The 25,673-nt window shown below is 52.9% G+C and overlaps 1 protein-coding gene across 1 annotated transcript; it reads right to left on the bottom strand.

Annotated features, from left to right (window-relative positions):
• Window positions 1-8,586: 8,586 nt before the first annotated feature.
• LAD1 (ladinin 1) lies at window positions 8,587-24,870 on the bottom strand (the record flags this gene model as incomplete). The annotated part of the gene is made up of 10 exons (XM_080698737.1): window positions 8,587-8,679; window positions 9,225-9,299; window positions 9,592-9,678; window positions 9,984-10,121; window positions 10,224-10,296; window positions 11,665-11,708; window positions 12,505-12,609; window positions 13,125-14,049; window positions 15,990-16,127; window positions 24,833-24,870. 10 exons carry the CDS (start codon window positions 24,868-24,870, stop codon window positions 8,587-8,589), a joined length of 1,716 nt encoding a protein of 571 aa, XP_080554863.1.
• Between the last annotated feature and the right edge of the window lie 803 nt (window positions 24,871-25,673).

The raw sequence follows: 25,673 nt of genomic DNA, 5'->3' as shown, positions 1-25,673 counted from the left end.
ATGGTGGTGCATGCCTGTAATCCCAGTACTTTGGAAGCTGAGACAGGAAGATTGCAGGTTTAAAGCCAACCCCAGAAGCTGGGAGTGGTGGCACACGCTTGAAATCACAGCATTCGGGAGGCTGAGACCAGAGGTATTGCAGTTCACGGACAGCCTCAGCTACTTAGTGAGGCCCTCCGCAACTTAGTGAGACCCTGTTTCAAAATAAAGAATTAAAAATAGGGCAGGGAGTATAGCTTGGAGGTCAAATGCCCCAGAGTCCCATCCCCAGACCCACAAAAACTAAATAAATAAAGCCAACCTCAGGAGAACCCATTTCCAAATAAAGAATAAAATTGTGCTTGGTGGTGTGTGGCTCAGAGGTAGGATGTTTTTGGATTCAATTCCCGGTACCATCATCATCATCATCATAACAACAATAACAACAATAATCATTTCCTAGCCAGGCATGGTGGCATACACCTATAATTCCAGCTGGAGACTGAGACAAAAGGATCAAAAATTCAAGGCCAGACTGGGCAACTTAGTAGGGAGACCCTGTCTCAAAATAAAAAGTGCTGGGGGTGTGGCTCAAGGGTAGAGCACTTGCCTAACATGCAACACCCTTGATTCAATCTCCAGTACCATAAAAGAAAGAAGAAAAAAACTTTTCCCAGAGATCTTGTTTAATGTTTTGTTTTTTTGTTTTTGTTTTTGTGGTACTGGGGATTGAGCCCAGGGGCCTTCTACCTCTGAGCTACATTCCTAGCCCAATTTTATTCTTTATTTGGAAAAAAGGCCTCACTAAGTTGCTGAGGCTGGCCATGAACCTGCAATCCTCCTGTCTCAGCCTCCCAAGCCCTGGGATTGCAAGGGGAACACATTTTAAGGCACTCCCCTCACTGTGATAGGAACAGATGATCTGGGTTCCAATCTTCTTCCGTTTCTTTACTGAGAGTGTTTGTTAATATATCTGAATATTAGGTCTTTCTCTGTACTGTGGAGATAAAGTGTGCACATCCTGACTCTCAGAGGTCTTTAGGAGGATCCGGCTGATATTAATGAAAGTGGAAGGCATTAGGAAAAGTCAGGTGTTGCCACACGAGGGCAGGGAAAAGCCGGCGAGGGGTGGGAGAGCAAGGCCTCAAAGGGCGAGACTAATCTGGCTTTGAACACTGGCTCCATCACGCCTTTGTGTGTGACCTTGGAAGGTCACACACAAAGCTTCCCTGAACCTCAGTTCCCTTTGCTATAAAATTGTTCTTCTCCGGGGATGGATGCAAAAGTCAGAGTTGATACAGAGTAGGCTCTCAGTTAATGAAGTAGAGTAGGCACTCAACTAATGATAATTATAACCTAGCCTCCTGAGCCATAGCAACGCACACCGATTGAAATGTGAATGGAGCCCCTTGGTGTTTGCAATATAATGGTCTTGCAACCTTCTGATAACCAGTTGTATGAAAGAGAGGGGACAGGTGGTGTGAGGGTGGGGCTGAGGTCAGATGGGCATGGAATCAGAATGCCGGGCAGGACCACCCTCTGATCTTTGTCCTGTGCCTGTGCCCCTGGCCTCCTGCCTCACACTGGAGCCTGCCATTGCTGCAGCTACCCTCTGCCTGACCCAAGCTGCCAGGGTGAGGACAGGGGCACATGGACAGTCCTGCTCACCCCTCCACCTCTTCCTGTATGTCCCAATGTGATGCCTGAGACCAACCCTAAGTACCTATCTATGGAATTCAGTGAAAGCCAGTGCTCTGATGGATTAAAATGATGTCTACTCAAGGCAGCCCCTTGAGGCTGGGGTTCCAAAGGAGTTGCCACTCCCCAGCTGTCCCTATGGGTGGAGACTTGGATTGGTCCAGAGCTACGGGGTTGGGGACCAGCGCTGCTATAGCCCATCAAGCCCTCCTCTGCTCCCTCTGCTAGAGCAGGATGGAGATTGGGAGAGCTCTTGTTCACAAGGAACTGTGGACAGCAGCTCTGAGACACTTGTTACTCCCAACATGGGGAGAACAGATGGTAAATGCGTATAAGCTATCATTAAAAAGAATGGAGCCTCATTCTGCTGAAAAAAGACTCACACTCCAGGGTCTCCACGTGGAGCTCAGGATGAGAGTAGTCAATGAGAAAAGACTTCTCACAAGGATGGGTGGAGAGTCTTGTGGTAGACAGGCATTGCCTGAACCCCAGGGGAGCAGCCGGAACTTGGAGAGCTGCCTGAGCCCCAGGAGGAGCCTCCGACCTCAGGGAGGAGGGAAAGGTTTGTCAGGGGAATGGTATGTGGCTGGACTGGAGCACATCCCTCTGGTGTCTCTCCCGCCCTGCCCTCCCACCAGCTCAGGACACTGGGTGTGGTACTAGGGCTCAGAGGAGGAAAGAGCAACTTGGACTCTCTCCTTGCTCCAGGGAGCACCATCCAGCTCCTAAAAATAGTACACAGATCATGGAGGCTGAAGGGGGGCTTTCAGCCCAGAGGACAGAGCCAGGCCAATTGGTCAAAGGCAAGGAAGGGGAAGGGGACTTGCACCTAAACTCCAACGGGAGAAGGTCAAGAACCTGGCAGAGCATGGTATGGGTGTGTCCTGAGGTGCCTGTGTGGCACCCAGGCCGGGCTTCCATAGCCTGCTCTCCAGCCTAATCTCGACAGGGAGCCAGGGTCACCTTTCTTGGGGAGTAAAGCACAAACAACAGTAGGCAGAAAGAATGCTGACCTTGTTGGGGGTTGGGTATCAGAAGACCAGCCACCCGTTTTTGCTGTGTGGTCTTAGATTGTTTAATCACCCACGCTCTCTGGACTTCAGTTAACCTATCTATAAAATGGTGGAGCTTCGGATTCCAGTTTTAGTCTCCTAGTTTCTGGGCAAGGCAGGTCCTGTTTCTCAGCCCTTGTCTAACATTCAGCTGGGAATCTTCCTAAACCTACAGCTGTTAGCCGCCAAGGGAGCTGAGGGATGGAGAGGGGGTGGACTGGGGGTAGGAGGGAGGGACCACAGGCAACTTGATCCTCTGAGATTCCTCATTTGCCCCAAGGGGAGGACTTGCCCTGTCAGTAGGGGGTCAGAGCAGGAATTCTGGAGGTCAAGCGGCTTCCCAGCTGCACCCTCTGCGGAATGTGCTCCAGCTCCTGGCAACCCCTCCCGGTCTATTTGCTCAGTGTGCCCAGGAGATGCTAAAAATCAAGGGAAGCTGTCTCTGTCTACCATGCCAATGCCCAAAAGGAAGGTCTGTCCCTGTGGGTGGGGTGGAATGAGGGTCCCACTTGAAAGGACCCTGGGTGTGTGTGTGGGGGGGGATTGTCAGCTAGACTCAGCATTAACCCTTTGAAGCCCATAAGCTTGGCTCAGCCCTGTGAAAGGTCATCCCAGTGGGGTTCTGCCCCCATCATCCCTCCCAGGGCTGCTCAGCTCTTGCTTATCTCTGAAAGGGGGAATGTTTCTGGGCCAGGGAAGTCCAAAGAATTCACAGGTCAGCTTGGGGAGGCCCCTGAGAGTCAACCTGCCACTGGACATTTGGCCAGAACAGCCTCTGTCCCTGCAGCGAGTTGGACCACCAGAATCCCTGGCCAAGGTATGTCTCAGATGGCTGGACCTTAAGAAGAACCTGTTGGAAAGGTAGATGGCTCTTGGACTAGAGCTGTGAGCACAGACCAAGTAATCTGGGGTCATCCCTCTTGGTTAGAGCTTTGTGTGTTGAGGGCAGGTAGAGGACTGGCAATGACCTAGGCAGTCTACAGAAGAGGAAATGGAGGCCCAGGTAGGGAAAGTGACCTACCCAAGCCTCAACAACTGTATAGCATCTTTAGTGGAAGATCCAGGACTCAAACTCTGACTTCCAATTGCTAACATAGAGTTCTCTCCACTCTGCTGCATAAGCTTGGGGTCCAGTCCTAGCAATGGCTTCTCTGAAATGTGGGCTCCTCCATCTGGTGTCCACTCAAAAGGGACACAGATGGATGCTGGGGAAAGTGCCAGGACAGGACCCTCACATCCCCGCAGCCTCCTCTCCCCTTCCCGGGAGCCTTGCCCAATTCTTACCTCTGACCAGGGGCTACTGACAGATCCTGAAGGTGTCTGCGTGGCCTCAGCAGGGACTGGGCTTGGGCCGGGGATGGAGAGGGCTTTAAACAGGCATGTGGGCTGGGGCCTTGCGAGCCAAGCCCTGCAGTGGGAGGAATGTGTGGTAGGAGACGGGGAGGGGGGACACAATGGAGGAGTGTTGGCTGCTATTTTGGCAGGTGCCGAGGACAGGGCTAAAGAAGCATGTACCCCACGCCATATAAGCCCATGTGGTCCTCCAGCTGCTCAGATAAGCTATTTAAAACCAGAACAGATATGCAGGGAACAGGCTTGTAACAGAAACCAGCTGTCCCTCTTGAGAATCCTGATAAAGCAGGTGCCAGCAACCCAAGCCTGGGAGGGCAGGCGGGGGGCAGAAGGCGACCTCCAAGCTATCCTGTGATCCTCTCCACCAGGGTCCTGGGGGCCGAGGGTAGGTGCTTCTCTGCAGCACCACTGGAAATGATGCTGGTTGAGGATGTCTTCCAGGCCACTGCTGCTTCTAATGGGCCAAGCAGCCTCGGGCAGGTTACAGATACAGATGAGGATATCTGTAAAGTGGGCCTTCTCCATGGCCCCCAAGGCCATGTGCCAAGCCTTCCTCATAAGGAATGGACTTCAAGTGCTAGAGGAGGTAAGATTCAAGTTAGAACAGTCATTCTCCTTGGATGGGCAGCTGGGTTGTGTAAAGGGGTGATGAGACTTAAGTTTATTCCTCAAGGGCTTTAATATCATGGTTAGTGACTATGACCTGCTCACCCCACTAGACCATAAGACCCAAAAGGTCTGGCCCAGGGTTTTGTTGCTGGAGAGCACATGTATGTCCATGGCCCCAAGTACAGGCCCAGCACGTGGTAGGGCTCAGAGCACATTGAAAATGAAAAAGTAGGAAGAGACCAAATCTGCGGGCTGCTGAGCTGATTTCCTTGCCCCATCTCTCTGAGTCTCCATGTTCCAGATCCTGCCTGGCTCAGTAGAGAAAGGGCCCTGCTCTGGACCAGGACCACCTCTCCCGATGTCCCCTGTCTCTGAGCCCCCTGGCAGTTCCAGATCTTGTTCATTAGTGATCCAATGCTTTAATTTTCCATGGACAGAGAAAGCCAGCCTTGCCCATCTCTTCCCCTTTCTCCTTCCTCCTATGAGTTCTGTTGTCTATGGACCATAGGTGTACACCTTCTAAGGCAGGGACTTCATCCAGAGAGCTATAAGACAGTCACTTAACAAGAAGGCTAGCCACGTGTCCAGCCTTTCCAGTGTTCACACTCCTCAGTCCTGCCACCTGGGAATGACAGTGCACATCTTCCACACAAGGGACATCCATTCGATTCACACCCATGCTGCTAGCAGACTCTCACTCAGCTGACACCGGCTCCCCCATGGTCCCTAGCAGCCTCTGAGCCTAATGGCTTTGATCTCCTATCTACAGGCTTATCCTGGTCCACACTGCTAGCAGATCCGCAGCAGGGTGAGCAGAAGCCACAGCCTGTGACCAGCATCCTGGGAAAGAGGGGGGCCATGGGGAAGCAGAGGGGCTTGCAGAAAGAGGCAGATAGGGAGAAAATTCACAGCATGTTAGTGGGGAGGGAACCAGCTACTCAAAGACAGGGCAGCCTCCTGGGCCTGTCTCTTATTCTAATCAACCAGAGACCAGCCTTGCCTCAGGTCCTGGCCTGGAATATCCTGGAACACAAGGATTGCTTTTCCTAAATCTCCCTAAAACAATTTCTAGTAAGTCAGATAACCCTTTAATCATGGCATACCTTGTTCAGATAGAAAATAAAGCCAGGCATGGTGGCTCACGCTTGTAATCCCTGCGCTTGGGAGGCTGAGACAGGAGGATCGCACAGGTTCAAAGCCATCCGCGCTGGCTTAAGAGACCCTGTTTCCACATAAAAATGTATAAAATAGGTCTGGGAGTGTAGCCCGTGGGAGTATAGCCAGGAGGTAGAAGGGCTTCCAGGAACCCCAGTACCACCAAAAAAAAAAAAAAGGAGACGAATTTAAGAAATCGCAGTCCCCAATCCACACCCCAGCCGCTTCCTGGGATGTGAAAATGAGCGCCCTCCTGCATAAAGCAGTTTTGGGGCTTTTTTTGTTTTTTGTTTTTGCAGTACTGGAGATGGAACCTAGGGGCATTCTACCTCTGAGCTACATCTCCAGTCCATTTATTTATTTATATTTATTTATTTAATTTTGCGGTACTGAGGATGGAACCCAGGGGCATTCTTCCTCAGAGCTACACCCCTAGCTCTATATTGTGTGTGTGTGTGTGTGTGTGTGTGTGTGTGTGTGTGTCTGGGGATGGAACTCAGGGGGCATTCGACCTTCCAGCAACAGCCCCTGCCCTATTTTTATTCTTTTTTAAAATTTTTATTTATTTTTAATTTTTATTTTTATTTTTTGGTGGTACTGGGGGGGAAACCCCAGTTAATTCTTAGTTGTCTATGGACCATAGGTGTGAGCCTTCTAAGGCAAAGGCTTCATCCAGAGAGCTAAGAGACAGTCACTTTACAAGAAAATCTGGTCACCATTCAGCAGACCCATGGTGGCATAGCAGGATCACCTCTGACTGGATTTTGGATGCCACTGTCCTTGATAATTCATAAGTCACCTCCCCGTGCTAATGGCAGATGGGAAGAGAAAGCAAAGCCAGAATGGCCTGAAGGGAGAATATTCTGGGACAGCGCTTGAAAATGTGAGGACAGGACACTTGCAGGGTCTCAGGGCCACCACGGCAGGGCAGGATAAGGGATTCTGAGCAGGTAGGAGATCTGTTCTGCCTCCAGGGTTCAGTGTCATCTCCTCCCAGAGGCCTTCGTGGTCCATCTCAGTCCCCACTGTACCATGCTTTATTCCCGGCTGATCGTCTTGTGCATACATCTGGTTTATCAGTTTTCTCCCTGAGAGCAACAAGAGAAGGGCCCTCACACATTGGGTGTGTGAGTGAAAGGAATCCCAGAGAATCCCTCAGACGTTCTCCCCAGCAACCTGCATTCCAAGGACACCCCGGGCCAGGCAAACGGGCAAAAGGGTGCCACCACCCTGAGGCCACAGCTGTCCAAACAGCCCTCCCACTGCCCAAGGAAGGGTTCCAGGACCCTCCATGTAGGACTTTTGATGGCTGAAGAAGCCCAACAGTCAGAGGGACTTCCCAAAGCATACGGCATGAGTCCTGAGGCCACCTGCTTGAACTGAGGCTCAGAGAAGGGAAGTGGCCCAGGGTCATATTCGAATACCCAGCAGGGCCAGCGGAGTGGGTTTCCTGGGCTTCTTCCCTGCCTCTATGCTGCCCCGCTCCGGTCAATTCTCATTGTAGAGCTGGTGCACCTGGAGAAGCCATAGTCCTCGTGGAAGCAAAGGATGCTACAACAGGCGGTGACTCACCAATGGAGGTGGGCTAGCCTAGGGGAACTGGAAAGCCAGCACCAGGCCCCTGGACCACAGGCCCAAGACAGAGGCCTCACTCAGGGTCACAAAGACCAGCTGCTTCTGCCCATGAGCTTAGGATGCTGGGGCCTGTACCGGCCTTATAAGCCATATTCTGAGAAGCCCTGAAGGCTCCACAACTATCCTCACCCCCAGCTAGTTCTGGGTAAAATCAAGAAAGTCTAATAATTAAAGAAAAAAGCCTTTTTACACCATGTCCTTAAAGGCTCTGTAGGGCATCAGATTGACTTGCGTGGTTTGTCCTGGACTTTCCAATGGTGTAGCATTTTCTAAACACTTGTAGATCATGGCTGGGAAAGCAAATCTGGGAAAGAGGCTGGGATACAAACCAGGGATGCAACCCAGGGGCAGTCTACCTCTGAGCTATATCCCCCAGCCCTATTTTTTTTTATTCTTTATTTTGAAACAAGGTCTCACTAAGTTGCAGAAGGCCTCACCGCAGTCCTCCTGTCTCCGCCTCCCAAATGCTGGGATTACAAGCATGCGCCACCACACCCGGCAGGACCAGCATTTTCTAAGTGCACATGGACCATATTACTGGAGGAGTGAATTTGGGGAGAAGGTTGGGATACAGACAGTCTAGGCGCCGTATGGGGCAATTCTCAACTTCTAAGTCGTGGAGCTAGGACCACTGAATGGCAAGCCTATCTCCTGGGCAACTATGGACATGATGCTCCTTGTACCCTGCAGATGCTTCTTGTTAGAAAGCAAAGCCTCTGAGAAGAAACTCATGTAAGGTATCATTCATCGTTTACACCTGAGAGTGAATGAGTTTATGAGATCCTTCCTGAGAGGTTTTTGGACCACAGAATAAGCAGTTGCACCGAAAGGCACTGAGCTCCTGGCCAGGGCAGCAGGCCAGGAGGGAGGGCACAGAGCAGGCAGAGGGAACATGGACGGCACATGGCGACTCCTTCACAGTCTGGCCTGAGTGGGCCTCAGCAAGCTGAGCGCAAGCCCTGGGGACCAAGGTGGGTGGTCCAGGCCTCGGCCCAAGAGACATCACAGGTGCATGAAGGCACCTGCTGGGAGCAGATGAGACAGGTGACCCTGAAGTTCTTGAGAAACAGCCCTGTCCTGGCCCTGGAAGGGAGCAGGAGGGAGGTCACGTCTCTGGGGAGGACAGTGAGGCGTCACAAGGCTGGTGTGTATCCGTGCTGTGTCCTGGGCTGCTACTGGGTCCTAGGATCTGCCGTGACTGCGGCAGGACAAGAAGGTACCAGGGCACACCTGCCCCCGGAGGCTGGGCTCGCCGAGTGTCCCTGATAGTCCCAGCCCTAGGGGCCCTGGCAGGCAGGTCCAGAGACAGGGAGGGGGCAGGACAGTGAGACAGGGATGGTGCAGCAGGAGGCCAGGCCTGGCATGAGGGAGGGCCACTGGTAGTCTGTCTTGGCAGGGCTTGTCACACCTGTGGGGCAAAGGTCAATTAGAGCAAGGAAAAGGGGTTCCTAGGGCTGCAAAGAGGAGGGGAGGGGGCCTCTGGATAGGAAGCCATCCCTTTGCCTGAGCCCCACCCCCACACTGGATCAGAGACCTAAAGTGGGCTTTGCAGAACTGTTTGAGCCTGCAGAGGGCTCCACCAGTGTGCTTGTGGAGGGTGAAAACAGCCGTCATGCAGGGACAGGGCATTCTGGGGACCTGGGGTGTGCAACTGTAGGCCAAGTAGTGGGTGCACATGCGTGGCTGTGTCGGGGCCTCCCACCTGTACCTCTCCCCAGGGCCGGGCCCTCCTGCTCTATTCACCTCAGCATCCAGGGAGGAGTCTGCTTTCTTTCCCCACTGAGTCCTCTTGGAGGCAGCCGACTCTTTCCGTACATCCTGATTGGGGCATTGGGTGGAGACCAGGACTAAGGCAGGGCTGGGGAGGGGCTTGAGATCCCCCAGGCCCATACCCCTGCTTAGGATGTTCTCACCCTTCCTAAAAGGGAAAAGGACTCCAGACTCCCTTCTCCTCTCTGCTTGCCTTCTGACCCACAGGCCCGTCCACAGCCCACATTGCCTTGGTCTCCACTCCTGAAGCTACCCATTGCTCCCCGGCCGGCCCTCCTCTAATCTGGCTCACTCCACCACAAAAGAGACCACAGTTAGACATCAGGGAGGGACAGGGTACCTGGGAGTCCTGATCTCCAGACTCCTGGGTCTTGCTGATCCACAGGTTGAGCCTGGATGTCACAACCCCAGAAAGCCGCAGGTTCTCCTAGAAAGAGAAGCTCCAGCTCAGGATTTGGGGCAACTGGCAACCACAAGGCATTTTTAAAGGCCATGGAATGGGGCTAGGACTCTGCCTCATCCATCCATCCATGCAGACCTGGGCCAGCCCCCACCTTAGGGACCTATGTACCAGCTAAGGAGAGTCAGCTTAGGGACACACATAGGAAGGTCCTGCCAACATCACTCCAGGTCAAGGTACAGAGTTTTTAATCACTGCCAAGACCTCGGTTTCGGCTTTGAAGACCTCAGGGGTCATAGAGCTAAAGAACCCCCAGCCAGGCGCCATCTCACCTTCCGGCTGGAGGCTGGTTCTGCACGGCTCTGGCCTGCCAATTCTTTCTCAAAGAGGTGGCGCTTGCTGGCCACACCCGCAGGAGCCACAAAGAACTCAGTGCGGGAGGAACCTTGCGACCTGACGGATTCTGATCTCTGGAAACAGAAACACAAGTAGCTGAGGCCTGACTGTGAGACACATGGGCCATGCCACCATGCTGGTCAGGAATTCCCACCTCTCTGGAAGAGCCCCAGCACCTGTATGGCTGTGTGGTATCTCTCCAGCTTCTCTCCTAACTTGACTGAGCTGGCTGGCAGCCTCACACTGGCACTGCAGGAGAGAAAGATAGGATGAGACAACCCGAGTAAGACCCCCCTCTCAGGGAGGCCTGGGCTGTCCCCAGGGCCTGAGAAGTAGCCCCCTCCATGGGCCACCATTTTGGCAAAAACGGCATGGCCCTCTAATGCAGAAGAGATGGTAATGGGCTGGCCGACATGAGCATGACAGAGTCCAGAGATTTCCCTCACCTCTCAAGAAACAAGCCACTCAGTAGAACAGTGAAAGAGTAGAAACATCTTCCAGTCCCCTCCCACCTCCTGTCTCTTCCACTAACAACATCTCTAGAGCCTGCTCCTTCTCATCTGCCCTGCCACGGTGTCACCTCCCTCTCTCCCTGCCTGCCACTGTCTCTCCTCCCTGCTGCCACCAACTGCTCCTCCCAAGACTGAGCTGATCCTGTCCTTCCAGCCCAGGCCGGCGCAGCACACAGAGCTCTCGTGGTCTGGTCCCTGCCTCTCCTTGTCGGCCAGCTGTGGGCCCATCACTGGGCGCCCGTGTTTCTCAGTATCCTTCTCACTGACATCTGACATGTTTAAGACGTCAGTCCCTGAGGTTGACCAAATTTTGTTAAGTGCATGCCCAAATATGAAACAACGGATCCCACTATTCTGTACAATTGCAATGCACCAATTAATTTTTAAAAAGAATACATATTTTTAAAATGCCATTCCTCCAGTTTTGTATCTGGGAACCTCTCCCTAGTTCCACCCGTCCCAAGCTGTGCGTCAACTGCTCTGATACCTTCTAGCCACCGAGCTCTGCTCTGATACCTTCTAGCCACCGAGCTCCTAGCCCTGGGTTCACTTTCCTGGGCCTGCACCTCCTGACTTGGGTGGCTCTCGTGCTAGAGGGCAGCTCCTGTGTCTTATCTTTCTTTCCTCCTCCTCCATCCCCACCCAAGCCCCAGGTTTAGCCTCAGTAGGAGGCCTCAGTTAGACTGGAGGGCTGATGAACACAGGGGAAGGAATTCCTAAGGTAAATACAACTACTTTTCAGATTCTGATTCTGGATTTTTTTTTTTCCAATGTATAGTCCTTCGTCCACTGTGCACCAAGGTTATGGAACATGGGGTACTTGTAAAACATGCAGAGTCCCAGGTTCCACCCAGGCCCACCCAAGCAGAGGGTTCCTCTCCCTCCTGGAATGCCCTCCACCCACTTCTCTCCTCCCCTTCAGAGCCCCACCCGAGCACTGCCTCCTCCAAGCAGCTCTCCCTGTTCCTTCTGCCAGCTTCAGTCCTTCTGCTAACCATCCCCCAGCCCCTCCCCTGCATGCACCTATGTACAAGGAGGGAGAGTGGCAGGTGCTCAGGAAACACATGACTAGCCGGGAAAGAGTCAAAGCCTCTAGGCCTCCCACCTGCGGGTTAAGGGCGATTCTGAGTTGTCTTTCCTGGGGCTCATCTGAAACAAGAAGGGGTGGTGTTAGTGAGTGGGGGTCCGAGAGAGGTCATTGCCCCCCCTCAAATGAGGGTCTCAGCTCTTAGGAGATTTATTCCTCCTCAGTTCCCCTATCACCAAACAAATATGTGGCCAAGCCTTTGTTAGAGGACGCATCTTATTTAGGATGCACCTGCTTCTGCCCAGCCATTCCTCTGCTTCCTCCAGCCCTGATTAGGAAAGCAGTTTTCCTATCTGCCTCCCCACTGACCAAGAGCCCTGAGTACAATGGCCAGCCTCAGGCCTCCAGCCTCTTCCCCAGGACCTGGCACACATTAGGGCACAATGCACAGTCAATCAACGAAGGAGTGGATAACTCAGTGAACATAAGAACCATGAATAAATACTGGGACGTGGCCACAGATTGCACTCCTGGGGAAATGGAAGATCAGGGCACACTGGGTGAGCCCTCCTGCTTCTGCCCTATCCTCCCTCCTGGGCAAGGACCAGAACTGATAAAAGCTATGGGCTCCCCTCCCCACCGGGTCCCTACAGGGGCCGTTTTCCTGCAGCTCTAGCCTTGCCCACTAGGTGGGGCTGCTTGTGCTTATTCACACCCACCTTGTGGGTCATTCACCAGCTTTCCTTTAATATGACTTGTCTGTTTTCTGCCAGCCACCATGGGAATCCAAAGCCCCTCTCTAGCTAGAGGATCTTCCCGCTGTGTAACCCAAGGCTCCTACACTGCAGCAGGCGCCAGCTTCCCTGGCTTCCCTGGCGTGCCCTGCAGTGGGGAGTCAAGGGTACCTTGGACTCTTACCCGGAAGGAGATGGTCCTGGGGCTGGAGCGTTTGAGGGAGCTGCTGTAGGTGAGTTGGGTAGGTGAGGAGGTGTCTGCCTCTTCTTCCTTGCTGGGGATTTTCACCTGAGTGGAGCAGGACAGGTGTCACACAAGAGGTCGAGCACTCGCCTTCCTAGCTCTAGGGCCCTACCAGGCCCAGGTAGCCCTGAGCCACACGGCCTGGGGGACTCCATGTGGCCTGGCTCCTTCCAGGAAGGAGGAAGGGGAGAGTGAGACATCCCTGTGCCTTACTCTCCTACCTCCGCTGAGGGACGTCCCATGTGCCCAAGCTCCTCGGCAGAACCTTCTAGGAGCACTTCTAGAAGGCTCCTAGGCTTCCTCAGAGCCCACTGGGGTCCTAGAGTCCAGATCCTGGGCAAGGATGTGGTACAGGGTCCCGGGTGCTCCCTGCCATACCACCATGCCCCTCTCAGCTCCAGCAGTGCTCCGTCACGGTACCCTGTTTTGATAATGGCTGGGAGAATCGAGGGAGGGGGGAGACTGCCAAGAACAGCCTGAAAATGGAAGAGGAGGCAGTAAGGGAGCCAACAAGATGGGCAGGGAGGCCACCTGGGGGTGGAGACAGGTGCACCGCCAACCTGGAGTGTGATGGGCGGAAAGCGAGGAGCCACCGCAGGAGGATCCGGAGTGCGCCGCTCCGTGGAGGCCGGAGGCTTCTTCCCAGGGAGGGCCTGCCCTCTCTGCTCCCTGGTAGCGGCCTGGCTTCCCTCAGAGGCCCTCGGCTGCTCTGTGCTGGTGGCAGCGGCTGCCCTCCTTGGAGCCAGCTTTGCCTCTGAGCCCGGCGTCTTCTCAAAGATAGCTGCTTTCTCAGACACCAGTCTCCTCTCCGGCGTCTTCTCAGAGACACTTGCTTTTTCTAGAACCGGCTTCTTCTCTGAGAGGGACCTTTTCTCTGATGCCGTTGTCTTCTCGGACAAAGATGTTTTCTCAGGAACTGGAGACTTGTCTGAGACACTTGTTTTTTCTGGACCAGGCTTCCTCTCTGAGCCGCCTCTCTTACCCTTGGCTGCGGTCTTCTCCGTCAAGGACGCCCTCTCCGCGGTGGACTCCTTCTCAGAGACGCAGGTTTCCTCTGAGAACAGTCTCTTGGCTGGCGCTGCGGTCTTCTCCGACGCAGGGGATTTCGCAGAGCCTGGGGTTTTCTCTGGAGCTGGAGTCTCCTCTGAAAGCCCCTTCCTCCCTGCAGCTGATTCTTGACTTGCCAAGTGCTCCTCCTGGGCCCAGGGGTCCCGCTGCTCCCGACTCAGTCTCCCGCGAGGCCGGGGCTCCGGTTCCTTCTTGGGCAATAGGGACTGCTGCATGACCTGCTGGGGGCGAGAACTGTCCCTTTCCTCCTCTGTTTCCAGCCTCTCCTGGATGGGGGCTTGGGCAGCCTCCACTGCCTGCCTCCTCTGCCTCCGCTCCCGCCGCGTCCTGAGAATGGTCCGGACATCCTCCTCCTCCTCATCTTTGGGAGCTGGGGGTGATGGCTTGGGCACCTCTGCTTCCTCCACACTCGGCAGCCTGAATCAGGACATGGGATAAGAGACAGAATCAGAGGAGAGCAGAGGTGAGAGGGACCCTAGGTGTTGACCCCATTAGGCCACCAAGGAGCGAGCGAGGAGGTCAGGTCCTGGTCTCCCTTCCCCACCACCACTACTTAAATAAGGATCCCTTTTATCAATTCTACATATTGAGCTTTCAAGGTATCATTTGAATAAAACTTTCCACTTTTTTTTAGTAGTATTATGGATGGAACCGAGGGACAGTCTACCTCTGACATACCCAGTCCTATTTTTTTATTCTTTATTTTGAAACAGGGTCTCACTAAGTTACGGAGGGCCTCACTAAGTAGCTGAGGTTGGCTGCAAACTTGAGATACTCCTGTCTCAGCCTCCCAAGTACTGAGATTACAAGTGTGCTCCACCACGCCCAGCTTCTCTGTGCTTTTTTAAAGATTATAAATCCCTATGGGGGAAGAACGCTGGGTGCGGTGGTGCATGCTTGTAATCTCAAAGCTTAGGAGGCTGAGACAGGAGGATTGCACAAGTTCATAGCCAGCCTCAGCTACTTAGTGAGGCTCTCAGCAACTTAGTGAGACCCTGTTTCCAAATAAAGTATAAAAAAAGTCTGGGAGTATAACCTGGAGGTAGAAAGCCCCTGGGTTCTACCCCCAGTACCACACACACAAAAAAAATCCCTTTGAGGTTTGACTATTCCATATTTAGACATATTCAATCAAAAACACTGATTGGGCTTGTAATTCCAGCATTTGGGAGGCAGAAACTGGAGGACTGCAGTTTGTGGACAGCCTCAGCGACTTAGCAAGGCCCTTTGCAACTCAGTGAGACCCTATTTCAAAAACTAAAAAGACTAAAAAAATAGGGCTGGAGGTGTAGCTCGGAGGTAGAATGCCCCTGGGTTCCATCCCCAGTACTCCACACACACACACACACACACACACACACACACACACACACACAAAACACATTGATTGGGCAATTCCTTTACATAACCCAGGCCCAGTGCTGGGCATTGGAGTTCAAAGGTGTAAATGCAGCCCCTGATTCTTGGAGCTGAGAGCTGGAGGTAGAACTCAAGGCTTCCGAGTCACTACCCCACCCCCTGCCAGCCATATGGGTGTGGCTGGGACGAGGTGGCAGCCACAGGTTGGGGTCATCCCAGGACACCCACCCTGGTCTCCCTTCTCTGGGGGACGCATCCTGAGAAGACTACGCACACCTAGAGCACTTCATCTCCAGCTAAGGAAGGTTCGTATCCTTCTACCACCTGTTCTCTGTGTAATCTCAGGCAAATAAACTTACCGTCTCAGCCTCGGTTTTCAAATCTGTAAACCGGGCCCATCAAAAGGTGAAATAAGGCTCATCCCTTGAGAGCACGGTCTTGACACCTAGATGGCGCTCGGTAAATTCTGAGCCTTTCTCTTTCTTACCCTCATAATGCTAAAATCTAATTGGCAAAAGGAGCCTCTATGTTCCTCCTCCCCACCACCACCACTCCCAGAAATGAACCGAGAAGGGTAAGACTAGAGGGAGGCCGCCTGGCTTAAAGAAAAGAGGTGAGCCACACAGCTTGACAAATCTGGATGAAATTTCCAGCCCTGCTACTTGAGCTCAGCCAGTCACCCAAGTACTCGCTTAAACGGACCTATCTCTCTGGGTTATTGTGAGGATTGAGAGGTGTCCATAAAATGTTTGGCAAAGTATGGACTCAGGGATGGTCCTGACCAACATCAGCAGCGATCGTGCTTATGAGGAGGGTGAAACTGGCAGAGCTGGGGAAGGTCAGGAGCTTCCAAATTACCTTCACACCCTTCACCTCATTCCCTGGGCCTCAAGCCCCCACAGGCAAGCCAAACACATTGCATGAAGTCTGCCTGGGGCAGCAAAGCCCATCCCTGTCACCCAGATGAGGACATGACATCCCAGCCCCAATGCACATACCTCTCTGTGGCCCTCCGGTCACCATTCTGGGTGAGCCTGGGAGTCTCATCATCTGTGGTAGAACTCAGGTTTCGGTGCCGCCGCCTGCGTTCACGCTCCTGCTCCTCTTCATCCTCCAGAGTCCGCTGGCGAGCCAGACTGGGGGCAGGAGGTGAGACTTAGCACAGCTCCTAGGACACCTCAATACCCTCCCCAAGCCAGGCTCCCATGGACCCAGAGAAGAAAAATGCCCTCCAGGTCCTTCCTGGCTCCAAGCAGCCACGGCACACTGGCAAGGCAGATGGTCTGAACCAAGACGTATGTTAAGTCTAAAATATACTCTGGATTTTAGAGATCTACGATGAAAAAGAGGTAAAATCTCTCACTAGGATTTGTATAGCTGGGCATACAAATCCCAGCTACTCAGGAGGCTGAGACAAGAGAATTTCTTGAGCCCAAAAATTTGAAGTCAGCCTGGACAACATAGTAAGATCACGTCTCAAAAGGAAAAAAAAAACATTGCACTTACTGATTCCAAGTTAAAATGACATATTTGAATATAATGGGTAAATGTGATGTGTTATTAAAATCATTTTGCCTCTTCTTTTACTTTGTGTGTGTGTGTGTGTGTGTGTGTGTGTGTGTGTGTGTGTTACTGGGGATTGAACCCAGGGACATTCTACCTCTGAACTACACCCTAGCCCTATTTTTATTTTTATTTTTATCTTTAAACAGACTCTTACTAGGTCAAAGAGAGTCTCGCTACTTGCTGAGGTATCCTCAAACCTGCAACCTTCCTATCTCAGCCTCCCAAGTACTCAGATTATGCCACCATGCCTGGCTCCTTTTGTATTTTTAAATGTGGCTATTAAAAAATTTAAAATTTGCCAGGCATAGTGGCTCATTCTTGTAATCCCCACGCTTGAGAGGCAGAGACAGGAGGATTGCGCAGGTTCGAAGCCAGCCTCGCTGGCTTTAGAGACCCTGTTTCCAAATAAAAATATAAAAAATAGGTATCTGGGAGTGTAGCCCAGAAGTAGAAGGGTTTCCAGGAACCCCAGTACCACCAAAATTTTTTTTTTAATTTTCAGTGTACTTCATACCATATATCTATCAAATTTCTACGAAAGCTACAGTAATTTAGATTAGACCAGGGTCTCTCCTCCTCAATACCATTGACATTTAGCCAGATAATTCCATAGCAACTATCTAGATGATGGGATGTTTACCAGCATCCCTACATGCCAACAGCAACATCCCCCAGTTGTGATAACCAAAAGTTTCCTGGCATTACCAAATATCCCCTGGGGGCCAACATCACCCCAGATGAGAAGCTCTGTGTTGAACTTTATTCTGGACTCTGGGCAGGAGTGTAGGTCTCCATCTCTGGAATGTGGAAATACGGGCATGGTTCTGCCTGAAGGAAACAGATGAACTTGACAAGTTTCCTTCTCTTTTTTGGTCCTGGTAGTCTTAGATAATATCCTTCAATGGACAATGGTGGGGGAATTACCTCAGAGTTACTCAAAGGTCCACAAAATTTCCTAGCCTCTGGTGGCAGGGTGCAGAGGTATGCTCACAAATAAGACCATTACGCCTGGAAAAAATTCCAGTATACCTTATCTTCACTTCCCAGGCGCTCCTTCAACCCCGCCTACCTTTTAGAACTAAGTTTCACCTGCCTGGAGGACCAAGGGGACCTCTACACCTACATTTCCTGTCCCTAGTCACCTTTCTGTCCCTAGGCACTTTTCATAGGACAAACCAGGCACTCTCACAACCACCAACCAATTCTCAATAGTCTAATAAACCATTCACTTCATTCATGTATCTGGCAATCCAGCCACCTGTCAACCCACACATCCATCTTCCTAGTCCTCTGCCCAGTTCCGTCATCTTATCCCCCTGCCCTGCTGTCCACCTACCCACCTCTCCACCAACCCACTTTCCTTTTCCCAATCCAATCAAGGAGCAAATAAACATATGCTAAGCAACTGCAAGGGGACAGCACCGTGCCAGGAACTGTTGAAGCCACAAAACAACCCAGCAGGGTCTCTGCCCTGGAGACATCTACAATCCAGTGGTCTAGAAGCATGCTCACCAGTAACCCTCCCAACCAACGTGTAGACATTGCTCTGCAGAGTGAGAGAGTGATTACTGCAGGCCTATATTCTCAGAAAAGGCCCCCGGCTCAACCTGCTGCTCTGGATCTTAATGGATGAACATGATTTCAAAAGGGTGACAGAGACTGGGTGGAAACTGGCCACCCAGGCAGTAGGGAGAGGCCAAGTGAGCAACTCCAAAGGTATGGGGTTTGCAGGGGTGGGATGTTGTGGTTCACCCGGAGAAGCAAGAGGATCTGAACAGGGGAGCCACAAGCTGTGAAGGTCAGCTGGGCTGAGCATTCCCTGGCACTCCTTATGACTTCCTCAGTGCTCTCTGGGGCCCAGGTCAGAAGGTTCTGGAACCCACCCAGAGCTACAGCAACAACTTTAAGTCCTCCCCTGGCCACTGTCTGGTGCCCAACAACTCTCAGCTCTCTTTTGCTCTCACAGCTACTTCCCTGCTGAAAGATATCATCTGCAATCAAGCTTTGACTTAAAGAGGCTAACTTCTTTTTTTTTTTTTTTTGGTGGTACTAGGGGTGGAACCCAGAGGTTTTCTACCTCCAGGCTATACTCCCAGACCTTTTTTTTTTTTTTTACATTTTATTTGGAAACAGGGTCTCACTAAGTTGCTGAAAGCCTCACTGAGTAGCTGAGGCTGGCTTCGAACCCGTGCGATCCTCCTGTCTCAGCCTCCCAAGCGCGGGGATCACAAGCGTGCGCCACCACGCCTGGCTGAGAGGCTGACTTCTGAGCAAAAAGAAAATCATGCAAACCCACAAATTTTATACATTAAATTTAATCTCAAAAGCACCTCTGGGCCTCCTGAAGAAGAGATCCCTAGGGAGTCTACACAAGGCAGGGCCAGTGGCCTGGTTTTTATAGTCCTCTTGCCTTGGGCAAGTTGCTTCCTTATGTCTAGGTCCAGCATCATACTTACAGAGCCTACATTCACTAAATAGCTGTTTTTTGAACACCTACAAGCCAGGCAGATAGATTCCAGGAGCTGGGATAAAGTGGGAAACGGGATCAACAAAGTCCTTCCCTTCATGGAGCACATGGTGAGCAAGCCCATGAACAAAAGACATCAGCCAGGTGTCACAAGGACAATGGGATGAGGCAGGTGATGTGAGAGAGGGTGCTTGAGTGGACGGCCTTTCCGGCCTTTCCGACAGCCACATCTGGTGGCAGTATCCCAGGAGGAGGGCACAGCAGGTGCAGAGTCCAGAGTGGGCTGGGTGTTCACAGAATAAAGACAAGCCAGGACCAGAAAGCAACTTGCAAGAAGCCGGGCAGCTAAGTGAGAACTGAGTAGAGGGCCCTGGAGACCCAGCACCCAGCATAGTACATGTGCACAGTAAGTGCCAAAGAGCCTGAAGGACAGTGTAGAGGTCCAGGACTGCAGGGCTCTCCTGTGCCTGGGAATCACCAAACTTCTGTCTTGATCCACAAGAGCACAAAGGTGGGGAGCAAATCCTGAGCCCCAGAAGGCAATCTGCCCATCTCTCTGAAGCAAGGGGAGCGCCTGCAGGAAAAGAACTGCCTTAGGAAAGAACCTTTCATATCCTCCCAATTCTGCCAACAGGACAGCTTTTCGGTGACAACCTCACTTTCCCCATCATCAGTCACACCTCTGCTCCATCTCAGTGCTAATGAAGAAGGACCCTGGCCAAAGTTTCCCTTCCCCTCTGGCTTTGATCATGTAAATAAGATTACCCTGGGCCTTCAACGAGCCCTGTGAGCACCACACATTTATAGATTAAGCCTTCGTTCACTCATTCACACCACACAAGCCAATGGTCTCTCAGGAGCCAAGCTGTGCTGTCCCAATTCCACTGCCCACTCTGCTTCTCTTATGCAGACTTAGAAATGCTGACTCCTGCTGAACTTCATCTGAGGCCATGTCTTCAGGTCTCTCTGGATGCACTCCTGCCCCTTCCTTGGTTTAGAAACCGCTCTTGCCCTCCAAAGAGGGATCCGCATATTGGAGAAAGTGACCCACAAAGTCCAAAGCTTTCTCCCCTGACCACACCTACAGCAGGGCTGCAGCCTCCAGGATTCCTCTGTCCTGAGCAACCTGGTTCCCAGGCGCTGCTCTCCGCCCTCAGGGAAGGAAGCCTTGTATTTGTTTATCCTTCTGTGGGGGCCCTGTGTGGTGTGGTGTGAGCACAATCAGCCTGATCTCAGGACTGACTCACTCCCCAGTCTGGTCCAGGGCTGGCTGTAGGCAACAGAATCCAATTGTCCTTGAGCTTTCCCAGGCTCCGCACTATGACCCCTCCACTCACCCACAGTAGCATAGGCACCATGGTCCTGCTCCTCAGGCATCATGGGGTTCCTTCAACCCCTGATGCCTGGCAAAATGGAAGTCCCTTCACTATCACCACCATCACCACCACCACCACCCCATTCTAGTATAGGAATGTTATCTCCAATAAATAAAGATTATTGACCTCTAAGATGAGGAAATGAACAGAAATGGAAGGAAGGGAAAAGATCAGACCTCAACAGGTGCAATTCTTGAAGGTCCAACAATATATTAATGAGAGTTCATAACAGTGCTCTCACATTTGTTGAACAAAAGAATAAATTAATAAATAAAAGAATACAGGATGTAGGGAGAACACTGATTGCTTCCTACAATGTCAGGCACTGTGCTAAGTATTTTACGATGCCATTGATAATCATCCTTACAACTCTATGAGGGAAACTGGCGTCCTCTGCTTGGCCCATGAGGAAGCTGAGGCTCAGAGACATTAATAACCTTCCAAAGAAAACACAGCTAATAATAAAAAGGAACCAAGATTCCAGCCTAAGTCAACCTCTCAAAACCTCATGTCTTCAAGCATGATACCAACGACCAGAAAAATAGATTCTGGGAGGGTTGGTCCCAAACCAGAGGGAGGCCCCACCTTCTCAGGAGCCCACCAGCTCAGCACTCAGGAAGAGGAACAGGGATCCCTGGGAGGGCCTCTGCAGACTTCGGCTGGAGCTCAGGGTGCAGCCTGGGAGAGCAGAGGCTTAGGGAAACCCGGTGGCCTTTGAACCCCAGAGCTAGGCCTTGGGTGAAACCTGCAGGTCCCAACAGCTCGTAGTCCTGGCACCCTCACCAGCTGATGCCACAGCCCTGGGCAGCTGAGCCTCCACCACCACCACCTCACCACCTGCCAGCTTTCTCCACCTGCCAGCCTTCACTCCTTCACCTGGGACACACAGGCCCCTTTGGGCCTCATGTAGGGCTGCCATCCTTCCCCATTTCTGCCTTCACCAATTCCATTTTTGGGGAATGGTGCTTCTCCTTCCCTTGCATAATTCTGAAGGCATCCTGCCCTGTTGTTTTCTGCAGTGCTATTTCCATCTCTACCCTGGAGGGTTTCTTCCTGATGTCTGATTTCCCATCTCTTCTGCAGCAAGGGAAACCGGGGGTTGAGGGCAATAGCTGTTAAATATTATATTTAGTAGTAGAACCTATTTTCCCAAATTGAATCATATACAGAAGTTCATATATGGCAGATCAAAGTAGGGAGAGGAGGCTGGGCGTGTTGGCACACACCTGTAATCCCAGTACTTGAGAGGCTTTGACAGGAGGTTTGCAGGTTCAAGACCAACATCAGCAACTTCTCAAGGTCCCTCAGCAATTTAGTAAGACCTTGTTTCAAAATAAAAATAAAATAAGCCGGGCGTGGTGGCGCACGCTTGTAATCCCAGCATTCGGGAGGCTGAGACCAGAGGATCGCAGTTCGCAGACAGCCTCAGCTACTTAGTGAGGCCCTTTGCAACTCAGTGAGACCCAGTTTCAAAATAAAGAATAAAAAGTAGGGCAGGGGGTATAGCTCAGAGGTCAAATGCCCCTGGGTTCTATTCCCAAACCCTCAAAAATAGAATAAAATAAAATAAAAAATTAATTAATTAATTAAATTGGACTTGGGGTATATCTCAGGGGTACTTCTGAGTTCAACCTCCAGGTCAAAAATAAATAAAAATAAAATAGGGGGAGAATGTGAAGGCTGCCCCAAAACCATTTTGTGTACCTGGGGCTCAAGGAATAGGGGGTGGGGAGAGCAGAGGAAGGGGGAGAACACAGGCCTGGCCAGACCTTGGGCCAGTCTTCAGCCTCAGAGTGGCAGGGCCCAGGCTCCCCTTCTACATACTGAGGGGTCACTGTGGGTAGTCTGAGGTGCCTCTGGCCCTGATGGTCCAGGGAGAGGTGCAGAGAGGCCCCAGGGAATCGCTTGGAGAGGGGAGAGCTGCTCAAGACCCAGGCAGGAAAATGATTAACTGGTGGCTTAGTCCCAGGCACTCTCAGGTCCACCCCTCACCCCCTGCAGACAGGTCTGGCCTAGCCCCACCAGTCACCAGGTCAGCCCAGGGAGGAAAGCACAAGGCTGCTGACCAGGGCGGCCAGCCAGCCAGCTCACTACTGCCCCATCCCGGGGCTGCAGCATCTGAATTTCTACTCACTCCCAAGGACAGGCTGCAGGCTGGGCCTTAGCTCCTCACCCACTCCCCACCTGGGCCCTGCTGGGGCTGAGGCTGCTCTTCACACCCTCAGCACAATCCTCCAGCCTGTGAGGCTGGGTTGACAGTGACTCACAGCCCTTTCCTGCCGGCCCGCTGGGGCTTGTTCACTCTGGTAGCAGAGCAGCAGCTCTTCTGTTCCAGGTGCCTCATCAGGGTGACTGTTGGAAGAAGCTGCGTCTGCCCTCGGGGCTCTCAAGGGCTGGGGCCGGGCAGGGAGGGCAAGCCGGGGGCTCCCATGGCAAGACTGGTTCCCCGGGGCTTCCCTGCCACTTAGCCTGGACATCCCATGGGAACCTGACCCCACCCCCTGCAGCCACACGAGTCCATGTCCATCTGAGGACAAGCTAAGACTAGACCTTGCTCCCATTTTAAAAGTTCCAGTGCCCCAGCTGCCCCATGCACATACACACCACACACACATATACCCTATACATACCCAGGTGTGCATCAGACACAAAGGTGAGCTTCTGAGGATGTAGTGTCTGGTTCCTATTTTTAATCCAATACACAATACTATGAACATTCAAACTGAACATACTCAGACTTGCAAGCTCTGAACTCAGCAACACAAAAACCATCTGCCCACACAGACATCCATCTCTACAGAGGCCATAAACATGCTCACCCACTTAGGGCCACACACACACATATAAGCCTGCACTCATGGGCACAGATATGCCCCCACCTAGAAGCAAAGACACTCCCACTTCAAGCCCTGGGCACACCAACACACATGCAGAGTCCAAGGCCTTGCCCCGCAGCCCCACCCTCAGCACAGACCTTCCGTGGGGTGTGCCCAACCTCCCTGGCAGCCTCGGTTGCTTTTCTGCTTCCTCCTCTCTGGAGGCTTACCTTTTCCCCTCTCTAGACCCCATGGGCTTCTCTACTCAGAGGTTAGCCCTGTGACATCCTGAGGGCCTGGGGAGATAGCTCCCAGCCCAGGAAAAGCAGCTTCAAGTGAAGCTCAGTATAAGACCAAGTCTGGAGAAGCTCTGGAGGAGGGTGCAATGGGGAAGAAGGAGGTCCTAAATTACTGGAAATGTGTGAAAGCTGCCTTGATGAGGAAAACCTGTGGTACCTGTGGTACCCATACTGGAGGGTGCTGGGCTACACCTGCAGAGATGGCCCTGCACTCGTGGAAGGCCTGAAGACCCGGATGCCCACCTGGGAAGAGCCAAGAGGCCAGTTCCTACCACGCTAAAGCCAAAGGAATCAGAGGAACAGGGCTCCAGCTCTGGACAATTGTGTGACCTGTTTCCTTAGGGACCAAGTGTGTGCACATGTGCACAAACACCTGTGAGGATGAGGAGACGAAGATGCTTGGTCCAGCGCTTCCGGGAAGGGACAACAGGCAGGTCCAGGAGGAGGCACCAATGCAGGAGGTACCTCCCGGACCCCAGACCTTCCTAGGCCTCTCTCACCCTAACAGGATGTACAGCAAGCAGGACAAGATCCACAATTCTCTGCTAGGCTTGAAGATGTCACACCTGTCATCCCAGTACGTGGGACCTAGGACCGGGGGATCACAGTTTCCAGGGCAGCCTCGGCAACTAAGCAAGACCCTGTTTCAAAAAGGGCTAGGGGTGTAGTTCTGAAGTAGAATACCCCTGGATTCAACACACACACACACACACACACACACACACACACACACACACACACACCACTCAATCCCCTGATTCTCAAATAAAGATGGCAAACCCAGGGCTTAGCCACTGTCTTGAGGGCTCCAGCCCAGACGCCACCCCTAAATGCCACACTCAGAATTTGAGCCTCCCTTGGTGGGAGAAGGGGTCTGTTTTCTTCTTGGGCCTCTTCAGTTTCCTGTTCTGCTAAGGTAGTGCTGCCACCTCTCAGGGGTCCACTCTACAGCTCTCTGCCAGAGACCGGCACAGTGACGAGGCTTCCCAAGGAAATGAGGCTTACTCCCTACCCTTACCCAATTCTCAAAAACGCCCCCTTACCCCCTCCAGGGGCTGTCCAAGCCAGGGACCAGTTTTCACCAAGCACCCCTTTGGGGCCTCAACCCCAGAGGGAGGACGGGAAGCTGCAGAGGAGCGAGAACACGGGCCCTATCAACTGAGGTCTGAGTTTGGCTCCAATTCTGCCCCCCAAGCCCCTGCAAAGCTCAGGACAACGTCCAGCCTCGGCGCCAGGGTCCCAGGACCAGGGGGAGGCAAGTGACGGCCAGGGAGGAGAGCCAAGGTGCGCGGCTGGCCCCGGCCCCGGCCCGCTCACCTGGACAGCGCCGACCAGTCCTTCCTGCTGACAGACATGCTGCTGGACGTCCGCGCCGCCGCCGCCGCGCCTCACCTGCGCGCCCCTCCCCCGCGCCCAGGTAGGGTCACATGGCCGCTTATCTCACCCCGCGCGCGCCCCGCGCCGCCCCGCTGCGATTTGCCGACCCGGGAGCGGCCTCTGGGGTGTGGGCGTCCCAGACAAAGCCGCATTGATCTCCGCCCGGCCGGTCTGGCCGCGCGGGCTGCCCGGTGGACTGTCGGACCGGCCGCGGGCTCAGGGACGGGCGCCCGGGCTGCTGCGGGGCAGGTCGGCTGCCCCGGGCCAGGGCGGGAGACTTCCTGCTCAGAACCAGTCGGACCAGCTTGGCGCTGGGCCGCCTCCTCTCGCGGTGTCGCGGCCCGAAGTGCCAGGGAGTGGGGCGGGGGGCGGGGACCCGAAGATGGGGGTCAGGCTGAGCTCCCTGCCTGGAAATCGACTTAGCCCAAAGAAACCCCAGCGCAGGAAGCGGAGCGGAAAAGTTAGAGCGGGCAGGTACCGTAATCTCGGGTCTAGTGCGCAGGCACTTCTAGGACCCCTCCTGGGGAGCGCTCTCCTTGCTCCTCCGCGCAGTACCCCGCCCCTAACGATCTCAACTGAGATGAGCAGCTTTTGCCTCCTCTAGTTGCTCACAAAACACTCTCCAAAGAAAGCCAGACCACCCCAAAAGGAGACTCAGATTCAAATCTGCAAGCATTTGAGCACCCACAGCACTAAAACCCAAAATGTGCCAAAGGCACTGTCCTAGCTCTGACTCAGGACGACGGGCTGGAGGGGCGGGGTGTGGAACAGGGCAGAGGAA

The sequence above is a fragment of the Muscardinus avellanarius genome (genome assembly GCF_963383645.1).
Source record: "Muscardinus avellanarius genome assembly, chromosome: 7".
Lineage (NCBI taxonomy): Eukaryota > Metazoa > Chordata > Mammalia > Rodentia > Gliridae > Muscardinus > Muscardinus avellanarius.
This window is presented reverse-complemented; position numbering and strand designations above follow the sequence as displayed.